We start from the raw sequence: 24,946 nt of genomic DNA on the forward strand, positions 1-24,946 counted from the left end.
ACTTTCTATTTAATAACCTAATTTACTTAAGAGTGGTGGAAGGAGCTATAGAAAGTGGTTGTTTTAAAAATAAACATTTTGAATTAATCCAATAAATTTCCAGTTAGACGATGATCTTTTTTTGTACAGCTCGTAGTATTGCACAGCATTGTTTTATGCACTTGGTAATTAATGAGCAATCTTAAAAATTACCACACTCTAGTGGTAGTATCTTCATTTTGCAAATAAAAGTGATAATCAAAGGCATTTGTCTGAGAACTTGCAGCTGAACAATTGAAGGAAGATTTGAATTCATCAGTATGATTCCAGAAGCCACATGCATAACAACTGTGCTGCTTTTTTTTGGCCAGTGGTAATTCATATGTAGTAAGATTTGATAGCTAAGTATAATACATGTACACTCGTAAACATAACACACATATGGACACAGAGTAATCTTCCAAAACTGAGGACTGTCCAGTCACACTCACTGAAATCATTTAAAAACCCTCAATCTGAACCACAGTGAATGATTGTGCCCCTCCGCTGTCTCCAGCATCCTCCTCAGCAGGGCTTTATGGTAAATCTTACAAAAATTAATTGTGTTGAACCCCTGTGATGTTTATTCTTGGTTGTCAACTTGACTATTTCTGGAATTAACTAAAATTCAAGCTGCTGAGGACACCTGTAAGGGAGTTTTCTGGGTTGGATCATTTGAGGTGAGAAGACCCACCCTAAATCTGGGCCACAGCTTCTGGTGGCAGCCTATATAAAGAACATGGAAGAAGGAAGTGCTTGCTCTTCACCCGATTGACCTCATTCTCACTGTCAAGCGCATTCCTTCATCTGTATTAGAAGCTAGTTCTTTGAGATTCCAATGTCTGCTGAACAATAGTTGAGACATTCAGCCTCATAAAGCAAACAGCTGTTAGATTCTTGGACTTTCCATTGCTGGACTAGTCAAACCACAGCCTGAAAGACTCTCTAATAAATTATATATATATATATATATATATATATATATATATATATATATATATATGTGTGTGTGTGTGTGTGTGTGTTTATGTGTGTACACATATATATGTGTATGCGTACATATACACACACGCATGCATGTGCACACACATACATCTTCTCTATTATTAGAACATGCATGACTTAGGTGAACAAACACAGCAGTGACATCCATTGGAAAAATTGAGTCTTCTCAGTCCTAGAAGCCACAGTACTCCTATTAAGACTATAGTTTCTTTTTCCAACCATTCATACAACAAAGTATTACTCCCTAACATGTCAGAAAAAAAGACTACAAATATTTCACCACTTAATTCTAATACCTGTATGAAAAATTAAAGGTGGAGTTTATTCACATCCTAGTTCATGAATAGATGAAAATTGGGTTCAGAAATGCTGTAAGTGGTTGTCCTGCTATTGGCAAAGAATTAGTTTCCTTGATGAATTTGGCAGCCTCAGCAGATTCACCTATTTTCAGTTCTCTTAACCTATGTTCTAAGATACTGTCTTTCATTAAAGTTTTTCTCTGAACTATATCAAAGCCAGGAAAATTAAACTTGTATAAATTCTTATATCAAAAGAAATGTAGCAATGCTTGACTGTATGGTCACTTAGTTGATGAGTATGGCTGAGTGTCCCAGGAAGTGGCCCTGTCCGTTATCACTGCTGCTCTCTGTGAACTCTCAGGTCAGTTAAAGTGTGTCTCTGCTCACATTCCTTACAAATAGTTTTCTTTCTCTGGCTGGTGATTGATCTCTTCTGAGCATTTAGATGTTAGAAACTTGTCCAAGATTTTAAAATATTCCTGAATTTGCTTCCAAAGTTTTGATCTACTGAAAAATTACTGGATCTACTATTTGAAGAACAGGAAGGTGAACAAGCTGAGGCTAGAGTCTAAGGTTTGCTGTAGAGTGGATGGGCTGACACTGAGGAGTCATAGGCCTTGTGTCCCTAATTTCTAATCTATAAGGCTGAGATTACACATCTCCCTTAGCTCGCAGACGTCAGGTTGTGTAGTTGTGTATACAAATACTAAGTATAGACAGGGACCCCTATTATAAGCTTAATGTTCTTGGTTTCAGAACTTTCAATAATATACAAGGATGGACAGGGAGTAAAAGAAATATGCACACACCTCACACTTCTTCCTTTCCCGGAGGCCTTCAAAGGGATCAGATGTGGATGGGGGGTAAAGAGGGATGAGGAAGGGGGAAGAGGGAGTGACAACTAAAACTCAGAGCCATTTGAGAGGTATTATGAAAACCTAATGCAGGAGAAACTTCTGTATTATATGTACATATATGTACAAAATATGTACATATATGAAAGCAATCCAACCGCCAAATAATGGAGAAAACAGATCTCCAACTGGAAATCACTTGTAACCAGATGAAGCATCCAGTACCGGGATTGATTGGGTTACATATAATTGAGTCATTGGTCAAAGGGGTCCCTCCCATGGGGACACCCCAACAACTTACTCGTTAATCTTCACAAAGTGACTGCAAGGCCCTATTGCTGAAGACAATTCCTACACAATTCATTGAAGTTGAACTGTTGCCTATCTAGAGCCTTCATCCTTATTCCCCCATCCCTAGTCCAGAAGCTATCTCCAATTGATAGCTGTTTGCAAATGAAAACCTAGTTGTTTTTTTTTCCCCCAAGGCAATCTCCCTGGGGAAGCAAACCACTCTTATGTGTAGGCCCAATGCCCAGTAGTATATGGCCAACAGAAAACATACTAAATGGTATCTTTGGAGCTTCTTTCTCTCATAATGTTGAGTCCGGTCTTCTGATATCTTCTTCATTTTTTTTTCTTTGATGTCTTAAAGTTTCGTCATACAAGTTCTTCACTTACTTGGTTAGAGTTACCCAAGATGCTTTATATTATTTGTGGCTAGTGTGAATGGTGTTATTTCCCCAATTTCTTTCTCAGTTTGTTTGTCATTTGTATATGGAAGGCTACTGCTTTTTATGACTTAATTTTGTAGTTAACTATTTTGCTGAAAGTATTTATCAGCTGTAGGAGTTTCCTGATTCAATTTTAGGTCACTCCTGTATCAAATTATATTATCTGAAAGTATGTATATGTTTACTTCTTCCTTTTCAATTTGTACTGCCTTGATCTCATTAAATTGTTTTATTACTCTAGCTAAGAGTTCAAGTACTAATTATATAAAGAGAATTTAAAACCTTGTCTTTCTCCTAATTTTAATGGAATTGCTTTGAGTTTCTCTTCATTTGAGTTGATGCTAGCTGTGGGCTTGCTACAAACTGCCTTTGTTATGTTTAGGTTATATCTTTAATCTTTTCAGGACTTATAACATGAAGGGAAGTTGGATTTTGTTAAAGTCCCTGTCTTTGTTTTATGTCTTTCAGTTTGTTTATATAATGAATCACATTTATTGATTTACACATGTTAAACAATCACTGCATCTCTGGGATAAAGCCTACTTGATCATGGTAGATGACATTTTTGATGAGTTCTTGGATTCCGTTTGCAAGTATTTTATTGAGAATTTTACATCTATGTTCAACAAGGAAAATTGGTCTATAATTCTCTGTTGGGTCTTTATGTGATTTGGGTATTAGGATAATTGTGGCCTCATAAAATGAATTAGGCAATGTTCCTTGTGTTTCTATTTTGTTCTATTTTGTGGAATAATTTGAAGAATATTGCCATTAACTCTTCTTTCAAAGTGGTGGGGAACTGTCTGGTCTTGGGACTTTTATTTTTTTTTAATTATTTTAAATTACCACTTCTATTTCACTAGGGATTTTAGATATGTTTAAATTACTTATCTGGCCCCGGGGCATCCCTGTCCTATGTAAGCTGTTTGACAATCAACTAAAAACTCTTCTGAGTGAAAAAAAAATGCTTATCTAATCTTGGTTTAGCTTTGATAAATGGTTTATAGCAATAAAATCATCTATTACTTTAAGATTTTTCCAGTTTGGTGGAGTGCAGGTTTTCAAAGTATGTCCTTAGGATTCTCTGGAATTTCTCAGTGTCTATTATGTCCCCTCTTTCATCTCTAATTTTGTTAAGTCATATCTTTTCTCTCTCCATTTTATTTGATTTGGAAAAATGGTTTGTTTATTTTCATTAATTTTCTTAAAGAACCAACTATATATTTCATTGATTCTTTGTATTTTTTGTTTGTTTGAATTTTTAAATTTCAACCCTGAGTTTATTTATTACTATCTACTCCTTCTGGACACAATTTCTTCTTTTTGTTCTACAGCTTTCTGGTGTGCTGTTAAGTTGCTAATATAAGATCTCTAATTTTTTTTTAGACACTTGTGATGAACTTTTCTTGCCCACCCACCAGTTCCCAAATAATTGACATGGAGGCTTAATATAAATTATAAATGCTTGGCCAATCGCTCAGGTTAATTACTAGTTAGCTCTTAAAATTTGAATTAACTCATTTCTTGCTCTCTCTCTCTCTCTCTCTCTCTCTCTCTCTCATATTTTTGCTTTGTTTTGTTTTGTTTTTTTTTTTTGAGACAGGGCTTCTCTGTAGTTTTGGACCCTGTCCTGAAACTGGAACTAGCTCTGTTAGACTAGGATGGCCTCAAACTCACAGAGATCTGCCTGCCTCTGCCTCCCTAGTGTTGGGATTAAAGGTGTGTACCACCACTGCTCAGTGAATTAACCCATTTCTATTAATCTACATTCTGCCAAGTGGTATCACTTATTCTTCATTTTGTACCTCTTGCTTCCTCTCCTTATCTCTCTAGATACTCTGACTCTTCCCTTCCTCTTCCCAGTGTCCTTAGTCTAGTTTTCCTGCCTAACCTTATGATACTCAGCTATTAGTCAGTCATCTTCTTTATTAAGCCAATCACAGTATAATTTACAGTGTAAAGAAAAATTATTTCAAAGCATTCCCCCATTTTTAAATAAAAAGAAAGGTTTTAACTTTAATTATAGTAAAATTATAGACAGCAACACAGTTATCAAATAGAATATTCAGTCCATTTGTATTTAGCAAATTTAGAGAAAATATTTTATTATTTATCTTATCTTGGTGAGTCTATAATTTTACACATATTTTACCTTTTCATCACAAATAAGGAAAACTTTGAGTCTAATTATTTAGTCTTCGACTCCACCAAAGATCCCAGAATATGTAATGTTATCTAATGTCAGGGACATTTGACTGCCTGGACAGTCACCTGAAGTTTTTCTGCTATGTTGGGGCATCCACTTTGGCCTATAAACCTAGTGTACCTGACAGACATTTTTGAGAAGCAGGAGATTTTGAAGGACTGGTCTACCTTGTCTCAGCAAAATTTGACCAACATTTTTTTTTTGCATCCTACTGATCCAGTTTAGAGCATATACTGTCAGCAATTGAAGCAAGGGCAGTTTTGCCCAAATAACCGTACAGAGTTTCTTTGATGCCCATCATCTTCTCTGAAGTAGATTGGTTAGTGCAACCAGAAGTAGATGTGCTTTACTGTCATGAAAAGCCTTTGGCTATTAAAATATTTTAAATGCCATATTCTGTAGATCTTTAAAGTATTTAAAGACCATCTACCTATATAAATATATCTGCTTAAACTTGAAAACATATCTAATATTACTACAAGTTTAACTCTTACAGATGACCATTAATCTGTATTTCTTAATTATACATTACATTTTAAAATAAGTTGCATAAGCATAATACCCCACACAAGAGTAGAAACAGACATATAGTAAAGTAAATACAACTTTAAATTTGTAACAATAAACTAAAATCCATACTAATGTAAAATATTTTAAGATTAGTAGTTGATTTTTGGATTTAAAAAGATTCAATAATATACCTTTTTATCCTATCATTTTTATATCCCCTGTTTTCTTTTCAGAACAAAATTCCTAAATCTAATCTCCTTTGTTCTGCATTTTTCCTGACCACTACTAATAGCAACTTAAAATCAACTCCCCATAAATGATAGCAACCATCCATAATCAATATTTTGGGAATGTGGGCATCATTCTGTAGACTATTTCCTGTTGCCTGGGGACATTAGTATCTTTGGGGAAACTTGAGAAAACTGGGATGATAATGATATCCTGACTGGAGTAGTCTGTGAGGTTGGACCATCTCAACCAACAACCATGAAGTTGTTTTGGATGTAGAATTTTGAGGAGACTATAACAGAAGCATTCTGACATTCTGAGGTTCTATATCACCTGGGCCATCCATTTTCATTGATGTATAGTTCCCTTATTATGAATATACATAAACTTTTAGAGGTAATATTCATTATAAGTATGGAATTTGTGGTACACAAGTTAGTTAAAGATGATTTTTTTTTGTTTTATGTTTGAACAAGTAAAATATATATTACATGTCTTATAGTGCTTCCAGGTTTATTTTTTTTTATGTTTGTAGTTAGGATTTTAGGAGTCGTCCCCAATCAAACATGATCATTTTTAAGTTAGAATGAATCCACAGCTTCTCTTTTCCTGTGAAAATCAAAGCATAATCTCTTTCTTGAGTTACATATCTTTTGACATCCATTTTGAATTTAAACATTTTTAAGTGTATAGGTTGGTTTACCTCTTTCTCAAAGTAACATATCTTTTGACTTCCATTTTGAAGTTAAGATATTTTTCAAATAAATAGGTTGTATTATTTAGTAGTTTTCATAATCTAGTGTGTTTTAGAAGTTCTTGTTTCTTCACTAGCAGTCAGAAAATCCAAAGACAACACAAAAACATGCAGAATCCAGATTTTCTGTGTATTTCCCTTCTTTACTATATTTTTATTATTCTATTTTTAAAAACTTTCCCAAGCCTATGTGTATTTTTACACACACTGTAACCCATTTAGAATTTAGAGGATTTTTGTCTGAATCTGTTTTTACTGCATAGCTGTAATATTTTACTTACCATATGAGCCTTTAAACTGTTAGGTGACATGGCTAGGACTTCTGTCCCTCTTTTGGCAGCCACCTCTGCCCCACTTGGTTTCTTGAGAGCCTAACTTCATGGTCAAAGTACCAATTAGACTCATGTTTACCAATCCAACTCTGCAGAGTTTTTGAGTCCATGCTGTCTCTGAGTAAGGTGCCACCTACTACTCATAAAGCCCATTTAAGTGTTTAGTAGTAGAGCCTCTTAAAAGAGCCATGCATGACTTTGCTATTAATACTGAGTCAGGAAGCCTTCTCTTAGAGGAGCCAAAGGAGTGTCTAGAAAACAGAAGCAACCAAAGGTGGTTACTAAGAAGCTGTGTTGGACTCCGTTTTTGTGTGTTTAGAACCTTTTTTTTAAGGCTTTGGCGGGTCTTTTGTGGAAATTCCAGACCCACATGGGAACACCATCTGTAGGCAGACTTTTCTTTTTCATCTGCCAGTTCCCAAATAACCAATGTGGAGACTTATTATAAGTCATAAATGTTCAACCAATAACTCAGGTCTATTACTAACTTTAACCCATTTCTATTAATCTACATTCTGGCACATGGCTTTACCTCTCTTTCATCTTGCACCTCCTGTTTCCTCTCTATGTCTCTCTGGCAACTTTTCTGACTCCACCCTTCCTCTTCCCAGTGTCCTTAGACTGGTTCTCCTGCCTATCCTTATCCTATTCAGCTATTGACCAGTCAGAAATTCTTTTTAAAGCAATCATAGTGTAATTTACATAGTGTACTTAAGGGTTGTTCCACAAAAGGCACTCAGTGCTATGAACTTGCCTTTTACAGCTTTCTTCATTGTGTCCATAAGCTTGGGTAAGGCGTATATTCATTCACTGAATTCCACAAAGTTTTTACTTACTTTCCTGAACCACTTTTTGTTCAATAACCTTTCTATTAGTTCTATTGTTGGTGATATTCAGATTTAGTCTGTGATGATCAGTCTGCAGGGGTGTTAGTTCATTTTTCTTGTATCTGTTGAGACTTACTTTGTTTCTGTGTGGTGAATTTTGAAGAAAATTCTATTATCTACTGAGAACAAGGTATGTTCTTTTGTGTATGGGTGAAATATTCTATAAATATCTGTTAGATCCAATTGGATTATAATATCTGCTAGCTCCCAGATTTTTCTGTATAGTTTTGTCTGGATAACCTGTTCATTGGTGAGAGTAAGACATTGATATCTCCTGCCATCAGTGTATGAGAATCAATATGTGAATGTTAGTTATAAGAGTGTTTCTTTAATGAATTTTGGTGCCATTCTGTTTAGTGTGCAGATATTAAGAATTGCAATGTCCTCTTGGTGGATTTTTTTTTCCTTTAGTGAGTATGTACTGTCCTTCCCTATCCTGATGAGTTTTGAATTGGTTTCATCAGATACGAAAATGGCAACACCAGGATACTTCTTAAGTCAATTTACTAGAAATATTTTTCCATCCTTTTACCCTGAAATTTTTACCAATGATGTTAAGGTTTGTTACTTGGATGCAGCAGTAATATGGATCCTGTGTTTATATCTATTGCATTACTCTTTATCTTTTAAGAGAGGAATTAAGATCATTGATGTTGAGACATTACCTACAAGCAATCTTTATTTTGTTGTTGTTGTGATGATGGTGGTGGTGGTGGTGGTGGTGTGTGTGTTTGTATGTGTGTGTGTGTGTGTGTGTGTGTGTGTGTTTGTGTGTGTGTTTCCCCTGTTTTGATCTGATGGTTTGGGTTATTAATCCATTTTGTTTTGTTGGGTGTGGTTAACTCTATCTGGTTGGAGTTTTCCTTCTATCACCTCCTATAGAGATGTATTTATAGATAGATATTACTTAAATTTGTTTTTATCATGGAATATCCTATTTCCTCCATCTATTGTGATTGATAGTTTTGCTGTGCATAATTGTCTGGGCCGGCACCTGTAATTTCTTAAGAGTCTGTAGAACATCTTCCTAGGCCCTTGTAGCTTTTAGAGTCTCCATTGAGAAGTCAGCTGTTATTATACTAGATCTGCCTTTATATATTCGTTGTTCTTTTCTCTCGCAGCTTGTAATAGTCTTTGTTCTATAGGTTTAGTGTTTGACTATTATGTGTGGAGGGGACTTTCTTTTCTGGTGTAGTTTACTTGGTGGTATTCTTGAACCTTGATGGGCAAGTCCTTCTTTAGGTTAGGGAATATTTCTTCTGTGATTTTGTTGAAAATATTTTCTGTGACTTTGACCTTTATTCTGTTTCCTCTATTTCTATTATTCTTAGGCTTGGTTTTTTCATAGTGTACCACCAGATTTCCTGGATGTTTTGTGTCAGGATATTTTCAGATTTAACATTTTCTTTGACAAAGGTATCCATTTCTTCCATAGTGTCTTCAGTGTCTAAAATTCTTTCTTTGATCCTTCCATCTCTTATTTCTTGGTTTTGTTTGTTTTGGGTTGTTACTGAGGCTTGCCTTTGAGGTTCCTGTTTGAGTTTTTACATTTTCACTCTAGATTTCCTTCACTTTACGTTTTCTTTATTGATTCTATTTCAACTTTTTGATCTTGAATGATTTTATTCATTTCCCTCCACTGTTTGATTTTTCATAGACACCTTTATCTATTATTATCTAAACTAATAGTGATCTATTAGTTTCTTTTTAAGGACTCTATCATACTCATAAAGGATATCTTAAGGTTTTTGTCTTATGTTTCAGCTATGTTGGAACTCTCAAGGCTTACTACAGTAGGGTTTCTAGGTTCTAGGGGAGATACATTATCCTGGCTGTTTTGATTGTTTTTGTATTGGCATCTAGGAATTTAGGTTTGGGAAGAGTATAACTCTAGGTGCTTCTCTTTTGTCTTGTATATCTTGGGTAGGTGCTTTGTTCCTTTGTTTTTGTTGCCCTCTCTGATTCACAGGAGAATGTGGTGACTATGTGTTGCCTGCCAGGGAATTCTGGGATCCTGCAATGTGCAGTCATTGAGGTTCTAGGTAAAATGTGCTTCTAAGCACTGGGAGTTGATCATTAGGAATGAGGATGGGTTAAGAGTGCTGAGGGTGTCCACAGGAGGAAGCAAGGCAGAATGTTCCACCAGGATCTCTTTGGTTCCTAGGTAATAGAAGCAGGGAGTGGGGAGAAGCCACAAAAACAAGTAGTCTGCTTCAGAGCTGGGGATGAGGCATCAGGATTGGATTTGAAGGAGAGGGAAAGTGAAGACTGAAGCTTCCCTATAGACTACACTCACTGGCTTATTGCTTTTATAGCAAGATTGACTGGTGGGTTCCCAATGAATGCCTGCTGGTGTTGGGAGATGGGATAATGGGATGAGTGGATGAATGGGGGGGCAGGGGGGAAGGAGGTTGGAGAAGATCTACTAACGATGGGGGTTGGGAGGAGAGGGAGGTTGCAACAGTTTATCTGCTATAGAGTAGGGTTGAGACTGGGGGATTGGATTTGGAGGAACAGAGGGGAAGAATGAAGATCCATAGTTAGCCTACTTGCTTCCCTGAGCTGACTAACCTGTGAATTTCCCAAGGAATGTCTACTGGAGCTGGAAACTAGGATGGGGGGGGGGGTGGGAGAAGTAAGTTTGGAGGGGAGGATTTATGTAAGTGACTAGAGGTGGGGGTGGGAAGAGGGTGCTATACAGCGGGTGGCCTGCTACAGAGCTGGGGATGAGACTGAGGGGATGGATTTGCAGAAGGAAGAGGTGAAGATTGGCAGTTAATCTCCCTACTTCCTTAGCATAGCGGCCGGATTCCCAGGGAATAAAAAAAAAAAAAATCTGTCAATAAAAGAAAAAAAAACTGAATGGTCTTGTGAGTTAACAAAGATAACATACCATGCTGGGGAAGGAAATCAATTTCAGTTTCACACCAGAAACTGAGAAATTTGCATTTCCTATTAAGCATTAAATTTTTCTTGAAATATAAAGCATCTCAAACAAGCCTAAGCCCCCTTTCCTAGGTCAGATGCCTACCACTAAAGCATCAGAGGCTTAGGAACTGGTCTTCCTTAAATGAGCCCTTGGCTTGCCAAACAATGAACAGAAAAGTAAAAACACATGGCATACTATAAAACAGAGGAACTGTATCTCTGAAAAACAAAATTTACTATCTGAAAAGAGAGACTGTTGGTTGCCTGCTTCTTCCTTCCCTGTCATCTCTTCCATTTCTCCCTCTCTTGAATGCAAACATAGATGGACTGATGGCTGTATCTTTTTCAGGACTTCACATCTCATCTAGATGGAATTAGACTTGACATGGTTATTACTGGCTCTTCATGTATTTTGTCCTTTATATAGTCATTCATTCAACACTTACTGAGCCATAGAATACAGGGGTAAAAGGCCTGACAAAATTGACCGGTTAGAAAGAGATGAGTTGGAAATTAAGTTTGTGTATATTAAGTTATGACTAGTTTGAAAAATTGGGAATACAGAGATGAAGAAAGGTGCCCATGACAGAAGAGCTCACACAGAATATGTAAATCATAGATCAATTCTTAGATGTTGTACTACATTTTAAGCTTTCTGTCCCACATTAATATGTAGGATAGGTCCCTTAATTACAAAGACTCTAATATACTATGCTTAGGTTCGTGTTTAGCACTTCCATTGAGGGCATCTACTCCTATAATGACATGTACTTTCTTATCCTTGTCAAACAAATGAGATAAATTAACTTATAAAATTATAGGTATTTTAGATGTATAGGTATATGCCATAAGTGAGCATATCAATCAAGTTAATTGATGAACTTTCTGTACATAGTTAATGTGTTTGAGACTTACAATTTCTTAGTAAACATTATATCACCACCAGGCTGCACTTCAATGGCTAAAATGTGCTCATATCCCATGACTGAGACTCTGAACCCTCTGATCACAACCATCTGCCTCTTCTAGCATATGTCAATCATTCTCCAACTCGCTCCCTTTGAGTTTAACTATTTTATATTTCCTTATGTGAGATCATGCAGTGTTTTTCTGTCTTATTTCTCAGCATTCATGAGGTAAAAAATGGTAAGGTTTTTTGTTAAAGGCCGAATACTATTTCATTGCATATACACAACCAGCTGTTGTATGAACACATATACTGAGTCTATCCCTTTGCTATTATAATACAGTGAAGAATGTAGGAAAATGGATTGTAATCCTGATTTCTTCTGCATATATATCCCAAGTGGGGATTGTTGGATTATAAAGCAGTTTGGGTGTTATGTATATATGTATCTATGCGAGTCTATGCACATGTGAGGCTATAAGAGGGAAGAGGGGATACAATTTCCTGGAGTTGTTTTGTGTGTGTGTGTGTGTGTGTGTGTGTGTGTGTGTGTGTGTGTGTGTGGTGATTTTGATTTGCATTTCCTATAGAGACCCTGGGCATCCTTTTATGTTCTTGCTGACCATTTGATTCCTTCTTTTGGTATTTAGATTTTTCTCCCATCTTTAAATTGCTTATAATTGCCATATTGAGTTGTATGGATTCCCTATATACTTAATAAATTAACTACCTAGTGGGTAATGATTCATATTAATCATTGTACTGACTTTTCATTTTGCCTGTTTTCTTTGCTATTGGAGTATCATAGTTCGGTGCAATCCATACTATTTATTTTTTTGTTCCTTTATCCATTTTGGATTCTTGACATCTTTGCTGAAGGTTAGCCAAATCTGTATGGTTTACTTCTGAGCTCTCCATTCTGTTCTGTTTGCCCATGTGTTTGATTTTGTGCCAGTGCCGTGGTGTTATACTACAGCTTTGAAATGCAATTTGAAATCAGAACGTGTAAGTACTTCCAGCTTTCTTCTTACCCAGTTGCTGTGGCTATTTGAAGAGTGTTTAATGGTTCCATATGAAAATTATATTTAAACATTGCCATTGAAATTCTGAGTAAGCCTCCTTCAATTATGGAGATCTCTTAGTGTGGTACAGAGACTTAACAATATTAATTTGTATGTCTTTGGATTCAAGTCTTCAAATTTATCAATATTTTATAATTTTTATGTAATTTTTTATCTCTAGTTTCTGCATACTTTATTCTTGTTTCAAATACAAATCATTTTGCTTTTTAAAGTTATTTAGTTCATTGTGGAGTCTAAAATGATACAGATTTTTGTATTTTAATTTTGCAACTTCATTGAACTAATTATTAGTTCCATCTACAAGTTTCTGAATAGATCTTTATAATTTCCTATTTATGTTATCACATCATTTTAAACATAATTTACATCTCATTCTCACATTGGATACCTTTAAATTTTGACTAAGACTTCCAGGAATAGCTGATCATAACAGAGAAAGCAGACATTTTACCTCATTCCAGATCTTACAGAATATGTTCTCAGTTTTACCCTCTGGTTACAACATTCTTACACTTTGTGTCTCCAAAAGCGCTACAGTTTTAAAGGGCTGTTTCCCAGAACTGAACTCTTGGGAACAAGAACTGAGATCTGATGAGATGTGTTAGCTCCTTAGAGGGATTGTGGATACTCGTCTCTTGCCTTGTCTTTCTCCATCCTGGGCAGGAGGGGAATCAGCTTTTCTCTGTCATCACAAGCTGTCCCACACAAGTGAGCTGCCTTATTACCAGGCCAGAAGCGAAAAAGCAGCCTTCCGACTTCTGAAGTCATAGTCTAAAATGAACCTTTCTTCTTTTTTGAAGTTATTGCCTATACTTTGTTTTAGAAATAGGAGATGGCTTTTCATGGACACATGTTCCTTGTTTCTCTATTTTATTATGAAAGTATGCTGAATTTTGGCAAACACCTTGCATCTATTGAGTGATCATGTACTTTTGCATTCCTTTCTGATTCTGTTGTCTATCGTAGTGGCTGATTTTCTTTCCATACTGACTTAGCATTGTATCCAAGGGATGTATATTACTTGGTCCTAATGTGTGATTCTTTTAATGTCCTCATGCACAAAGTGATAAGAGTTTGCCACAAGAAGAACGCTAGAAAATGAGGAGAGTAATGAGTCATTTTCCAGTGGCAGGCATACATTCACTACACTAGAAAACAGTTGTTTCAATGAGGGGGTACAGGGTCCCAGGCATCTATGAGGACTCATAGCAATTGGGGGCAATTTTGAGGGTCTTTGTGGCAAAGACTAATGGATTCCTCTTAAGAGTAAGTGACTATACAATATGGTGTCTGTATCTGTATGTCAGCAATTCAAACCCTAACTGTATGCAAAAATAAGTGAAACCATATATCTACAAAAACATATACATATTCAAAATACATCAAAAGTGGGAAAACAGGTTTCAGCAGAAGGGATAAACAAGAATTTGGTGGTCACTGGTAATAAAAGGAATACATATTGAAACATGCTGCACACACATAAAGATCTTGGAAATATCATGCTACTTGAAAGAACCCAGACAAGGCAAGTACCACACAGTAAAATTCCATTTAATGAAATATACAGAAGAGGCAAAGAGAGACCAGACTGGTGGCTTCCAGGAGCTGGGGGAAGGACAGTGGGAAATGGGTGGTATTGCATATATGATTTATTCTTGGGCTGATAAAAATATTGGAATTTAGTAGTTATGGTTGTACAGATCAGGAAACAATGTAAAATCTATTGAACTGTGTATTTCAAAGGTTGTATATCAATAAAGTTATTATTACTAATTAAATACATTATCAGACCTCAGTATTTACTCCTGATTTTCAATCTCTGAAGTCAGACTACAACTCTCCTACCTGGGACTTCCTGATAATTCATGTTAATCCATTAAACAATTACACAGAGCTGAAGAGCATTTTATATTAATCCTTTTATCACCATAAATGTCCAAAAATCAAACTTCAGCAAGAAAACATGACTGGAAATTATAACAAGTAGCACCAGGGAGGCTTTCATGCCATGGTACATTTTATTTCTTCATTGAATTTAACATTTTCTTTCCTCAATTTCTTGGAGTCTTTTGTTTGGTCTTTTGTTTGTTTGTTTGTTTTGTTTTGTTTAGTCTTTAGACAAGGTCTCACTTTGTTGCCTATGCTGGCATTGAACTCAGTGATCCTCTGATCTCTTCCCCCACCTTTTAAATTTAAGTGGGAAAAATATGTTAAAGATAAATGTGTTTTACTTTCAAATTGAGTCTAACGATTAATTTATAAGAAACACAGTAAAATGAGAGAGAATAAACCATTTTAACTTGTTTGTATAAATGATAAAATACTCAGTCCTGTTCACGTGACAAAACACTCTACCAACTGACCTCTCCAGTTACCAGATGTGGATTTTAAAAAAGAGCATTGTTCACATCAATCTTTGAAAACACATTGTGCAAACCATTATAATATATAACCTGCATTAGGGAACTCAGTGCTCACAAATTGCAACATTTTGTTAGCCTGTATCCATTTTCAACTCAGAAAGTCATTTGGGGGTGTGGCATGGAACAGCAGAGCTGGAGAAATAGAGTGGTGGCTACAACACAAATGTGCTTAAATTAGAAGCCTACGGGAACTTGTGCCGATGGCCACCTTATCAGGGCTGTTCCCACATCTGCAGCACTATCTGTTCCTATCCTCTACCAATGGCTCTCCGAGGTGTGTGTGTGTGTGCACGCGCACAGACACAAACAATAAGATAATTAGGACTGGGCTCCTACACTCATTCCATAGACTGCTGCTTCTCATCCACAGGGCATAGTTTGGAGGATACTCCACACTCTTTCTGTGGCAGCTGAGGAAACAAAATTCAAGAGACTCAGCTAGAAAATAGCAGAGATGAGATGGAATCACAGACCCATGCTCTTAGCCATGATGCTCATTTTGATATGGCACAGGTTGGCAACCTGAGATGCTTTGGCATGTTTAAAAAGTTCAGTTATGGCATAATATAAAGTTATGTCATCTAATGTCATAATTTAGTGTCGAATTTAAATGGAGTATGAGTTAAAGTTGTTTCTTTCTTTTAAAATAAAAGCTGTGGAATTAGTGAACGGGGAGCCGACGAAAACCATTCCCTTGTAGTCAACCCCTCAAGCTTCCAACAGCTTCATCTCTCAGTGCCACTTTACCTCCCCCTTCATGCTGGTAAATGGCAATCAATTTCTTTGCACTTTCAAAGAGTCACTGGCTGCATGGGTGCGTCGGGTGGGAGGAGACACACATTTTATCAGTCCACCGCTAGGTTTATGAGTGTCTATTAAAGACACCTGCTGAGTCATTTTAATCCCACCATGTAAATGCTAGTTGCCTGCGTGATGTGATGCCTATGACAATACCAGAGGTAAAATTACAATATAGTTCTTTTATTTTGTTTATTTGGAGGTTCTACATGCTTACCAACACAGGATGCTTTATTTATTCTGCAAATAATTCAACACTAAAATATTAGCTACATTTGGAATCATCCATGGTCTCTTCTAGTAAACTAATCTAGCTGTTAGACATTCTGATAACTCAGCTGGTCCTCCAAAGAAGAAGTGAATGTGTGTAAGTTTTACAAAGAACACTAGTTTTTAGGACCTAAGAAATACAATAGCCTCTTCTAAAGGGGAAAAAAGGTAGATAATATTGATTCAAACAGGTTCAAATTTTTGAAATTCATTTTTGAAAAGAACATCTTTTTGCTCATTACTGATAACAGGGAGCTGATATTAATTAAATCTTACCCAGATAAAATAACCAGCCAAGCAGGTGAAAAGAAAGTTAAAAGACAATAAATCTACTCTTCAGTTTGTCAGCAATGACAGGAGCACAAGTGACAGGAGAGCCTTGTCACAAACTGGAGCTATAACTGTGTTCCTGGGTTTTGACACTGGAAACAGCATATTCTTCTCTAATAAAGGCGAGACTGTGATAATTTACCAATTGAAGGAACACGCCGGGGTCAAGTCTACCTGCTACTCAGTGGACACCTGTTTGAAAGAAAGGCATACAAATCCAGATCACATTAAACGCTTTCATTGAGAGGTTGACACGGAAACTTGTACAGTTTATGGTAGACGGTGTCAGAAGCTTTCCTGCGTGTGGGACGCAGAACTACAGGCCTTTTTGTATAAGTTCCTGTACATCTTGTCCATGCTGTTCTCAAAGGCGGGTCGGTGAGATTTCCCCTTAAAGGAGGATGCTCTGTTGGGCCAGAATTCACCATCATCCAAATGGAGAGAACCATGCGGCCGCTGATAACAGCTATGAGAAAAGATTGTTTTTGAAAAAAGGTTAAAACAATGGTGGAGTTAAGTTCCAGGTACTATGGTGAGTTCAAATATTTACTGAGTACTTTATGGATGTGTGATACTCTTAGGACTGTGAGAACTAAAATAGTAAGGCTTCTGCCTTTGAGTAATGACTGACTTTCTACAGGGGAAAGCTAACCTCTACATGGCAAACTATGAAGAAGAAAAAAATACCTCTGTTAAGAGTTTAAAAGGAGCCTGGAGATGAGAGAGGGCTGCAGCAAGGCAAAAATAGCACAAAACCCAGACATGGTGAACAGACTGTTAATCCTAGAACCTGGGAGGCAGAGGCAAGAAGATCTCTGTGTGTCTGAGGTTAGTCTGGGTTAGCAATATCTAACATAAGAGATCTTGTAGCAAAAACAACATAAAACAGCACAGATACTGTGGTATGGTCAGTGTACGAACAAGGGCCTCTAAAGTCAGAATCCTTTGTAAGCTCTTGGGTAATTAACTTTTAGTTTAATCCTCCTTAATTATATTTTCATATAACTGTGTAATTCAAGAGAATATAAATAAAGTACATGGTACAGCATTTACAGGGGACAAAGAAGTGAGTATGATACAGTGAGTTAAGTATTTTTTATACGCTTATCAGCAAGCTCACAACACTTAGAAGTAGGTAGATGTAGAAATTAACACATAGTGAAACCAGGCCTAGTGGCTCATGACTGTAATCCCAGTGACTTAGAGATAGAAAATTGGGTCAAGAAACCCACCCCACTTATAAACACATGTATTTATATATAAGTATTATATTATTTGTATATAATATATATGAGTTTAAAGAGAAGTGGATTGCATGAATTATTAAAGGAAAATTTCTGTGCCAAGCATCTCCCTACAAGTTACTGGTTACAAAGGCCTCGGAGGCACCCAGAACCACCTAGGCCTTTGCTCTTGGATGCCCACATAACAAGATAGTAAGGCTTAGGATATCAGCAAATCTATGTCAGCTGACTAGAGAAACCCATTCTTTGATGGTTCACTTATTGCAGGAGCTGGAGATGAATACAGACCTCTGTAACTCGTCAATACCCAGAAAATAAGAGACTGGTGTGCTTAGCTCTAAATAGGACATCTATCTCACACTTCTTCCTCAGGTTCAGTGATCACTGAAGGAGCAGCAGCAGATTATAAGATCCAGAGGTAGTAGGCGAACATCTACAGTGAAACAGAATTTGCCACACACAACAGGGCCATTACATGCAGGAACTCACAGCAGCTCTAACTGCATGCGAGAGTCTTGTGCCAGATCAGGACAGCCAAAATTCCAGCATGGATGAGGGGGCTCATGGAGTCCCACCCAGATCTGAAGAGCTACTGGCAGTCTGTGAATGCTGGAGAGGGAAAGCAGGTTGTCTTCAAGGTATGCCCCCAAAGGCTAAAAATGCTGCAGTAGATGCCCCACACCCCTGAACACACAAATTAATCACTTGGAGGATTTATAAAACAGAGTACATAATGTTGGGAAAGAAAAATGGTGATGGGGATAGGGAATGGGAGGGAAGGGAGGGAAATGAGAGTGGATTTGTTCAAAATACATTATATGTATGTATGAAATTCCCAAAAACTTACAACAGAGGAACAGTAAAAAGTCTGAATTGTAAAATACAGATCTGAGCACAATGAGTCCTAATATAAAGTCTATAGAGAGGTACAAACACAAACATCAGAATTCTAAACACAGTATTGTTTACTTCCAGGCATTCTGGAATCTCTAATAAATTGTGAAGAGCTGGATTATTTTTTTAATTGCTGTGTATTACTAAGTTTCAAATGTAGGTATGAGACTAAACATTCATAAAATAAAAATGGGCTGCGAGGGATGCGAGCACCCACTGATACAAGGGGTCTGATATAATGAGAGTTCACCAAGGCCTGTTGGACTGGGACTGAACGAGGACGTGATCCAACCAGATTCTCTGAATGTGGCTGGCCCGGAGCCTTTTTGAAAAGCCATTGACAATGACACTGGGACTTGCTTCCTCTGCATATACTGGATTTTGGCGCTCCAGTCTGTTTAGACTCTCACCTTCCCTGGACCTGGAGGGAGGGGGGAGGAACTTGAACTTCCCACAGGGCAGGAAACCCTGACTGCTCTAGGGGATGGAGAGGGAGGAGGAGAGGGAGTGGGGGGAGTGGGAGGGTGTTGGGAGGAGGGGCTGAAATGGAAACTTTTATAATTTAATAAAAAAAATAATAAAATAAAATAAAAATGGGCTTTTTAAAACAATTTCACTTCTCATTTTAACAATATTTTTAGCACTTGTTTACAAATCATTTAATAAATTCCTGTTACACGTTACAAAATATTTTATCAGCTAGCTTGAAAGCAGGAATAATGTTATAGTTTTAAATGTAGCAATATTTCCAAAAAACTTATGACTATTTACTCGAATAGACAGCTCTTTATTGAACAGTGACATTGCTATGCAGAAATAAGACAAAATTAGAACAAGTGTAATCTAAGAGAACCAATCAGCTTCAAATTCTATTAATGTATAAAGTATAAATTTACATACATGTTTTATTAAAGTCTGTAATATATACAAAACGGAGGAATATTTTAGGTAAGTTAGAATGGATTAGGAAACAAAAAGAAATTAATGGTGGTTAATTTAGAAAAAGGATGCAAACCATTTGAGGTCTGAAGGGTGTATGTGTGTGTGTGTGTGTGTGTGTGTGTGTGTGTATGTTCAAATGAAGGTCAGGCGAGTAGCTAATGACTGGGTTCTCATGAACATCCTTCAGATAAAATAAACATAATTATATACACACATACACATATAACACACACATTTATATAAAATGGAGCTCTGAAGATGGATACATTAAGCAAATGATAGTAATTTTAAGGAGCATGTGGTTTGAATGAGAAGTGTCCACCATACAACACTGAATACTTGATCCCCAGCTGGTGGTGTTCTTTGGGGAGATTTGGATGGTGCAGGCTGACTGGAGGAAGTATTCCACCCAGGGTGAACACTGAGAGTGCTGTCTGGCTACGTCCAGTCTGCCCTCTCTACTCGTGTCATGCTTGAGGATGTCAGTACTCATTTCCTGCTCCGGCTGCCATGCCTGCCCATTGCTGCCATGCCTCCCAAACAGGATGACTCATTCCTCTGGAACCATAAGCCCAAATAAATTCTTTCTTCTATAGGTTACCTTGATTACATTGTTTATCACAGGAACAGAAAAGTAATATATTACATAAGTAATAAAATATAATGTACTACTTACATGTAACAATTGAGAAAGATTTTAAGATGCTAGTATGCTTAGCACTTTGAAGTTGTAACATTAGAGTTTGTATGATTATATGTATTTTAGATAGTAAGATAGAAGTTCCTTGTCATAAAACTCAATAATGTTTTCTATCAAGCAAAAACCTCCACAAATAAAACCGGCAGAAAAGTTCTGAGCATGTGGTATGTGATGCTCCAGAGGCTGGCTGACTGGCTAGTTGGATGGATGGAAAGATGGACGGATGGATGGAAAGAAGGAAGGAGAAGAGATTCTGTCTTGGGTATTAGAATAGATAACAGAAAGAGCTTATATTATGGTCTGATAACACTGCTTTAAGATACTAGGCAAAGGTACGTTGCAGGAGATTTGTTTGTGTTGTTGCTACAAGACTGCCAAGGGAGTCTGGCCTTGGTTCAGAGGGCAGGGTCCACATTCAGCTGGCTGGAGGGGCCAATAGAATTTTCTCATGGACTCACGAGATAGATGGACACACATGAAGAATAAGGAGGGGCTAAAGGAGATGTGCTGCCCTTTCAACAGGAAAGTACAAAATGTTGATTATTTTTCTGTGCTCTGTAGATCTATCAGATTATACCCTAATATGTGACTCCTGGCCTTTTTTTCATTAATAAAATAATAAAAAGGCCACTTTAAAGATGAGTCTTACAAACCATTGCAAGTACCAATAAGATTTGGAAATGCTTCTCGCACTTTAATACAAGTCATCACTGTAATTCAGGCTGCTGGGGCACTCACCATATTCCCAGTAGAATACACCTCAAGGTGGGACCTTGAAACTCTGGCTCTCTATACAGAAGAGGATAATTCTACAAATATGAATCACATTTCGAGCAGCACTCAAAGGCATAGATCTCTTAAACACAGTCAACACACGGAGGAAAAGATGCTCTGTTGCTATCCTTTCAAGCATTTGCTAGAAATCTGTGCGTGTGAGCGTACTGAAGATTAGTTACTTATGAGTCACCTACTTTTCCTCCCTGAGGAAAGGATTCACAAAAAACGTTTTTCCAACAAGAAAAGCTATCATAACTTGCTGTGAGAAGGTACCTGCCTCTCAGTCCCACTTAAGAGGAAGCACATGAATTGGAAATAAAATTAAAACAACACCCTGGTCATTTGACAAGAAGCTTCCAGGGCAAAATATTCGAAACCATCCTTTAACTAATTCTGAAGGCCTGCCCATGCCATCCTGTTGGTCCAAAGATGTACATAAATGCTGAGTACTGAGGACACCAAAAAAATGAGCACAGAGCTGTGGTAAAGCTCAAGTCAAGAGCAGTGTTTATCAAAGTGTTGTCTTCACACTCCCTGTATTAGAACCATCCAGGGCATTTATTAATGCATATTTTGGGTTTCATCTCCATGTAGAAACCACAACCTTTGGAGCTATCAGGTAGAAATCTGTAGAAACAGAAATCGGGTGGAAATTTCGAAGAAACAACACAGGCAATAATTATTTATTAAAAAACTTCAAAGATCAGACCCTTTCCAGTGTCAAACTGATCTCTTATATTGATTTATCCCCCTAAACTGATAGTTAGGGTTTCTATTGCTGTGATAACGACCATAACTGAAACACACTACAGAGGAAAGGGTTTATTTCATTTTACACTTCCAGTAACAGTCCATCAGTGATGGAAGTCAGGGCAGAAATTCAACAGGGCAGAAACCTGGGGGCAGGAGCTGAATGAAGCAGAGGCTATGGAGGAGTGCTGCTTACTGGCTTGCTCCCTATGGCTTGCTCAGACTTCTTTTTTTCATACACACCAGGACCATCAGCCCAGGAGCAGCACCTCTCACAAAGGGTATGCTGGGTGGTCCCCCATCAATCATTAATTAAAAATACATTCCACAGGCTTGCTTACAGGCTAATCTTAGAGAGGCATTTTCTCAGTTGAGGTTCCCTCCTCCCTCCTCTTGGGTGACTACTCTAGTGTATAACAAGTTCACAAAACACTAGTTGGTACAGCAATCTAGGGAAGAGACTTTTTAAGAAAGAACAACAAAGTTTAGGATAAATGTATCATAAAACATATGGATTTGCTGTCAAATTCTAAACAGGAGGAAACACATCAATTGTGAGCTGGCTGTTTATGTGGGGGGTGCACACACACGCACACGCATGTGCTTGTGTACATAGAGGAGGAAGTCAATGTTTGCTGTCTTTCTCAGTTATTCCACACCTTATTTTTTGAGACAGGGTCTCACACAATCTGGAGTTCACCAATTCAGCCACACTCCTTGGTCAATAAGCCCAAGGGATCCTCTGTCTCTGCTTCCATAGCGCTGGGTAAAGAAACACAACTGCATGACTGTTTCTGATTTCCACCCCCAGCAAGGGTGCTGGGACATGGAAGCTCAGGGCCTCAGGCTTGCTCCACAAGCGCTTTACTAAGCCATCCCCTATCTCTTATGTGTGTGTGTGTGTGTGTGTGTGTGTGGTTGGGTGGTTGGTTGGTTTTTGGTTTTTTTGAGACAGGATTTCTCTGGGTTACAGTCCTAACTGTCCTGGAACTAGTTCTTGTAGAACAGGTTGGCCTTGAACTCACAAAGATTCACCAGGCTCTGCTCTGCCTCCCGAGTGCTGGGGTTAAAGGCATGTGCCACCACTGCCTGGCTTGTGTTTGGGTTTTTTTGTTTTGTTTTGTTTTGTTTTGATTATGAAAAAACTTCAGTAACAAAAAAAATGTAACTGGGCTGGATGATGACTCAGTGGTTAAGAGTGCTACTCTTCTCTCAGAGGAATAAAGTTTAATTAGTTCCCAGTACCAACAGAGGCTCACAGCCTCTGTAACTCCAGCTCCAGGGAGATCCCTTATCTCCAAGCTCCACAGGCATCTGAACTCAAAAACATATTTACACACACACATGCACACACATACACACACACACACACACACACCTATAGTTAGAAGAATGAAATTAAGACTAAAATCTAGAAAAAATGTAACTGTTATTTTTATGCTGCCTATGAGAAAGCTCTCTGCAAACAGAAGCAAGTCCATACCTATATTCAGGGTCACTGTCATAGGCAGAGTCTCTATATAAAAGGCCTCTTTTCAGTTCCAGTTCTTCATCTTTCTCTGGGTCTCTCTCATCCTGAAAAATGAAAAGATATCCATTAACTAATTTTCTCATTGCTTCCAATACGGTGGTTAGGATGCTGTGGGAAAGGTGCCTTTTCATCCTCACTGTAAGAGACTGAATCAAGAGTCGAGTGCTTAAATGTTTGAGGACAGAAACAAACTGTCAAGAATGCATTAGCCCTCAATAACATTTTAAAAACTATTTCTCCTATTTGGGGATTATATCATTTCCCTTCTCCTTTCACCCCTCCAGATCCTCCCACATACTCCATCTTGCTCTCTTTCAAATTCATGCCCCTTTTTCATTAATTATCGCTACATGCATATATGTATAGGCATAAATATTCCTAAATATAATCTGCTCAATCTGTATAATATTACTTGCATGTATATTTTCAAAATAGCACATTAGTTTTATTATAATTTGGTTAGTACTGGTTAGCAAAGACTAGAAATTCAGTAAATATTTTATGAAAAAGGAATAAATAGTAGTGGATGTATCAAGATATGTAAACTAATAAAGACATATGTATATGTATAATATGAACTTCAAAAAATTATTCTTGCCTTCTGAGAAATAAGCACTAATGTTTTCAAAAATTACACAGATGCAAGCATGCAAACATGACTTACAAAGAAAATGATTTACTGATAATGATAAGCCAAAAAAAAGCACAAAAGAAAAAAACAGAAATGTGAGTCAATTGATATAAACATGCATAGCCAAAGTTCTTATTCTTAACTTCTGTTAGGTACACACAAGGAAATTGGAAACAGGGTCATCTGAGCTAGTTTTTCAAGCTGCATTGTCTTAGTAAATTGGCATGTGTTTTCTGTAATGTCATATTAAGTATTGTTCATCACTGCTCACTCCTTAATCAGCACAAAAACAGGTGAAGAGAATAGGTAACAGAAACACACAGGGAATAACATTAATAGAATATGGGCCCATCTACTTCAGGTAAGAAAACATATCAATACAGACTTTGAAGAAAATATACTTTTTTAAAATTTGCTGATAGTGTCATACTGCAAAGGACACATTCATTGTCAAAATGCTTGTGCATAATAAATAATCAAGTTAAAACATTTTGGAAAAATGTACATATAATTTTAGCTGTCATATAATTATGAATAATTCCATGTATTTCTATTGGCCCTTTCTCTTCTCTTTAAGATTTTTGTTGGTTATTAAAATAGTTTTCTTTTAGTTAATACCAAAATGATAAGTATTTAATCATTTGTTTTCAAATTTTCCATTGGGTTTTTTTCTTGATGGGCATTCAACCAAGTGAGAAAGACTAACAAGTGAAGAAGTAAGTGGGAGGGTTGCCTTAAGGAGTGTAAGAACACATCACTGGCACCACTAACATACAACACTGCCCATCTGGATCAAGAATGGCATAATGGGAAATTATGACCCAAGAAACCAAACAGACCCCATTACCACATAGTTCTCGCCTGGAATAATCATGCATGTATATACACACAGCCAGACGGTTCTAAAGAAGGAGT

The 24,946-nt window shown here is 37.2% G+C and overlaps 1 protein-coding gene across 2 annotated transcripts in view; it reads right to left on the minus strand.

Moving 5' to 3' along the window:
- Positions 1–16,784: 16,784 nt before the first annotated feature.
- The window catches only part of Spata6 (spermatogenesis associated 6), a 98,616-nt gene continuing 90,454 nt past the window's right edge, over positions 16,785–24,946 (minus strand). For both annotated transcript variants that reach the window (XM_048453396.3, XM_048453397.3), the window contains 2 exons: positions 23,353–23,444; positions 16,785–17,028 (listed from right to left, as the gene is read on the minus strand). In XM_048453396.3, the coding sequence (XP_048309353.1) occupies positions 16,848–17,028; positions 23,353–23,444 (273 nt within the window). In that variant the 3' untranslated portion in view covers positions 16,785–16,847. The remainder of the gene's footprint in view (positions 17,029–23,352; positions 23,445–24,946) is intronic.

The sequence above is a fragment of the Myodes glareolus genome, chromosome 3 (genome assembly GCF_982192425.1).
Source record: "Myodes glareolus chromosome 3, mMyoGla1.1, whole genome shotgun sequence".
In the NCBI taxonomy this organism is placed as follows: domain Eukaryota; kingdom Metazoa; phylum Chordata; class Mammalia; order Rodentia; family Cricetidae; genus Myodes; species Myodes glareolus.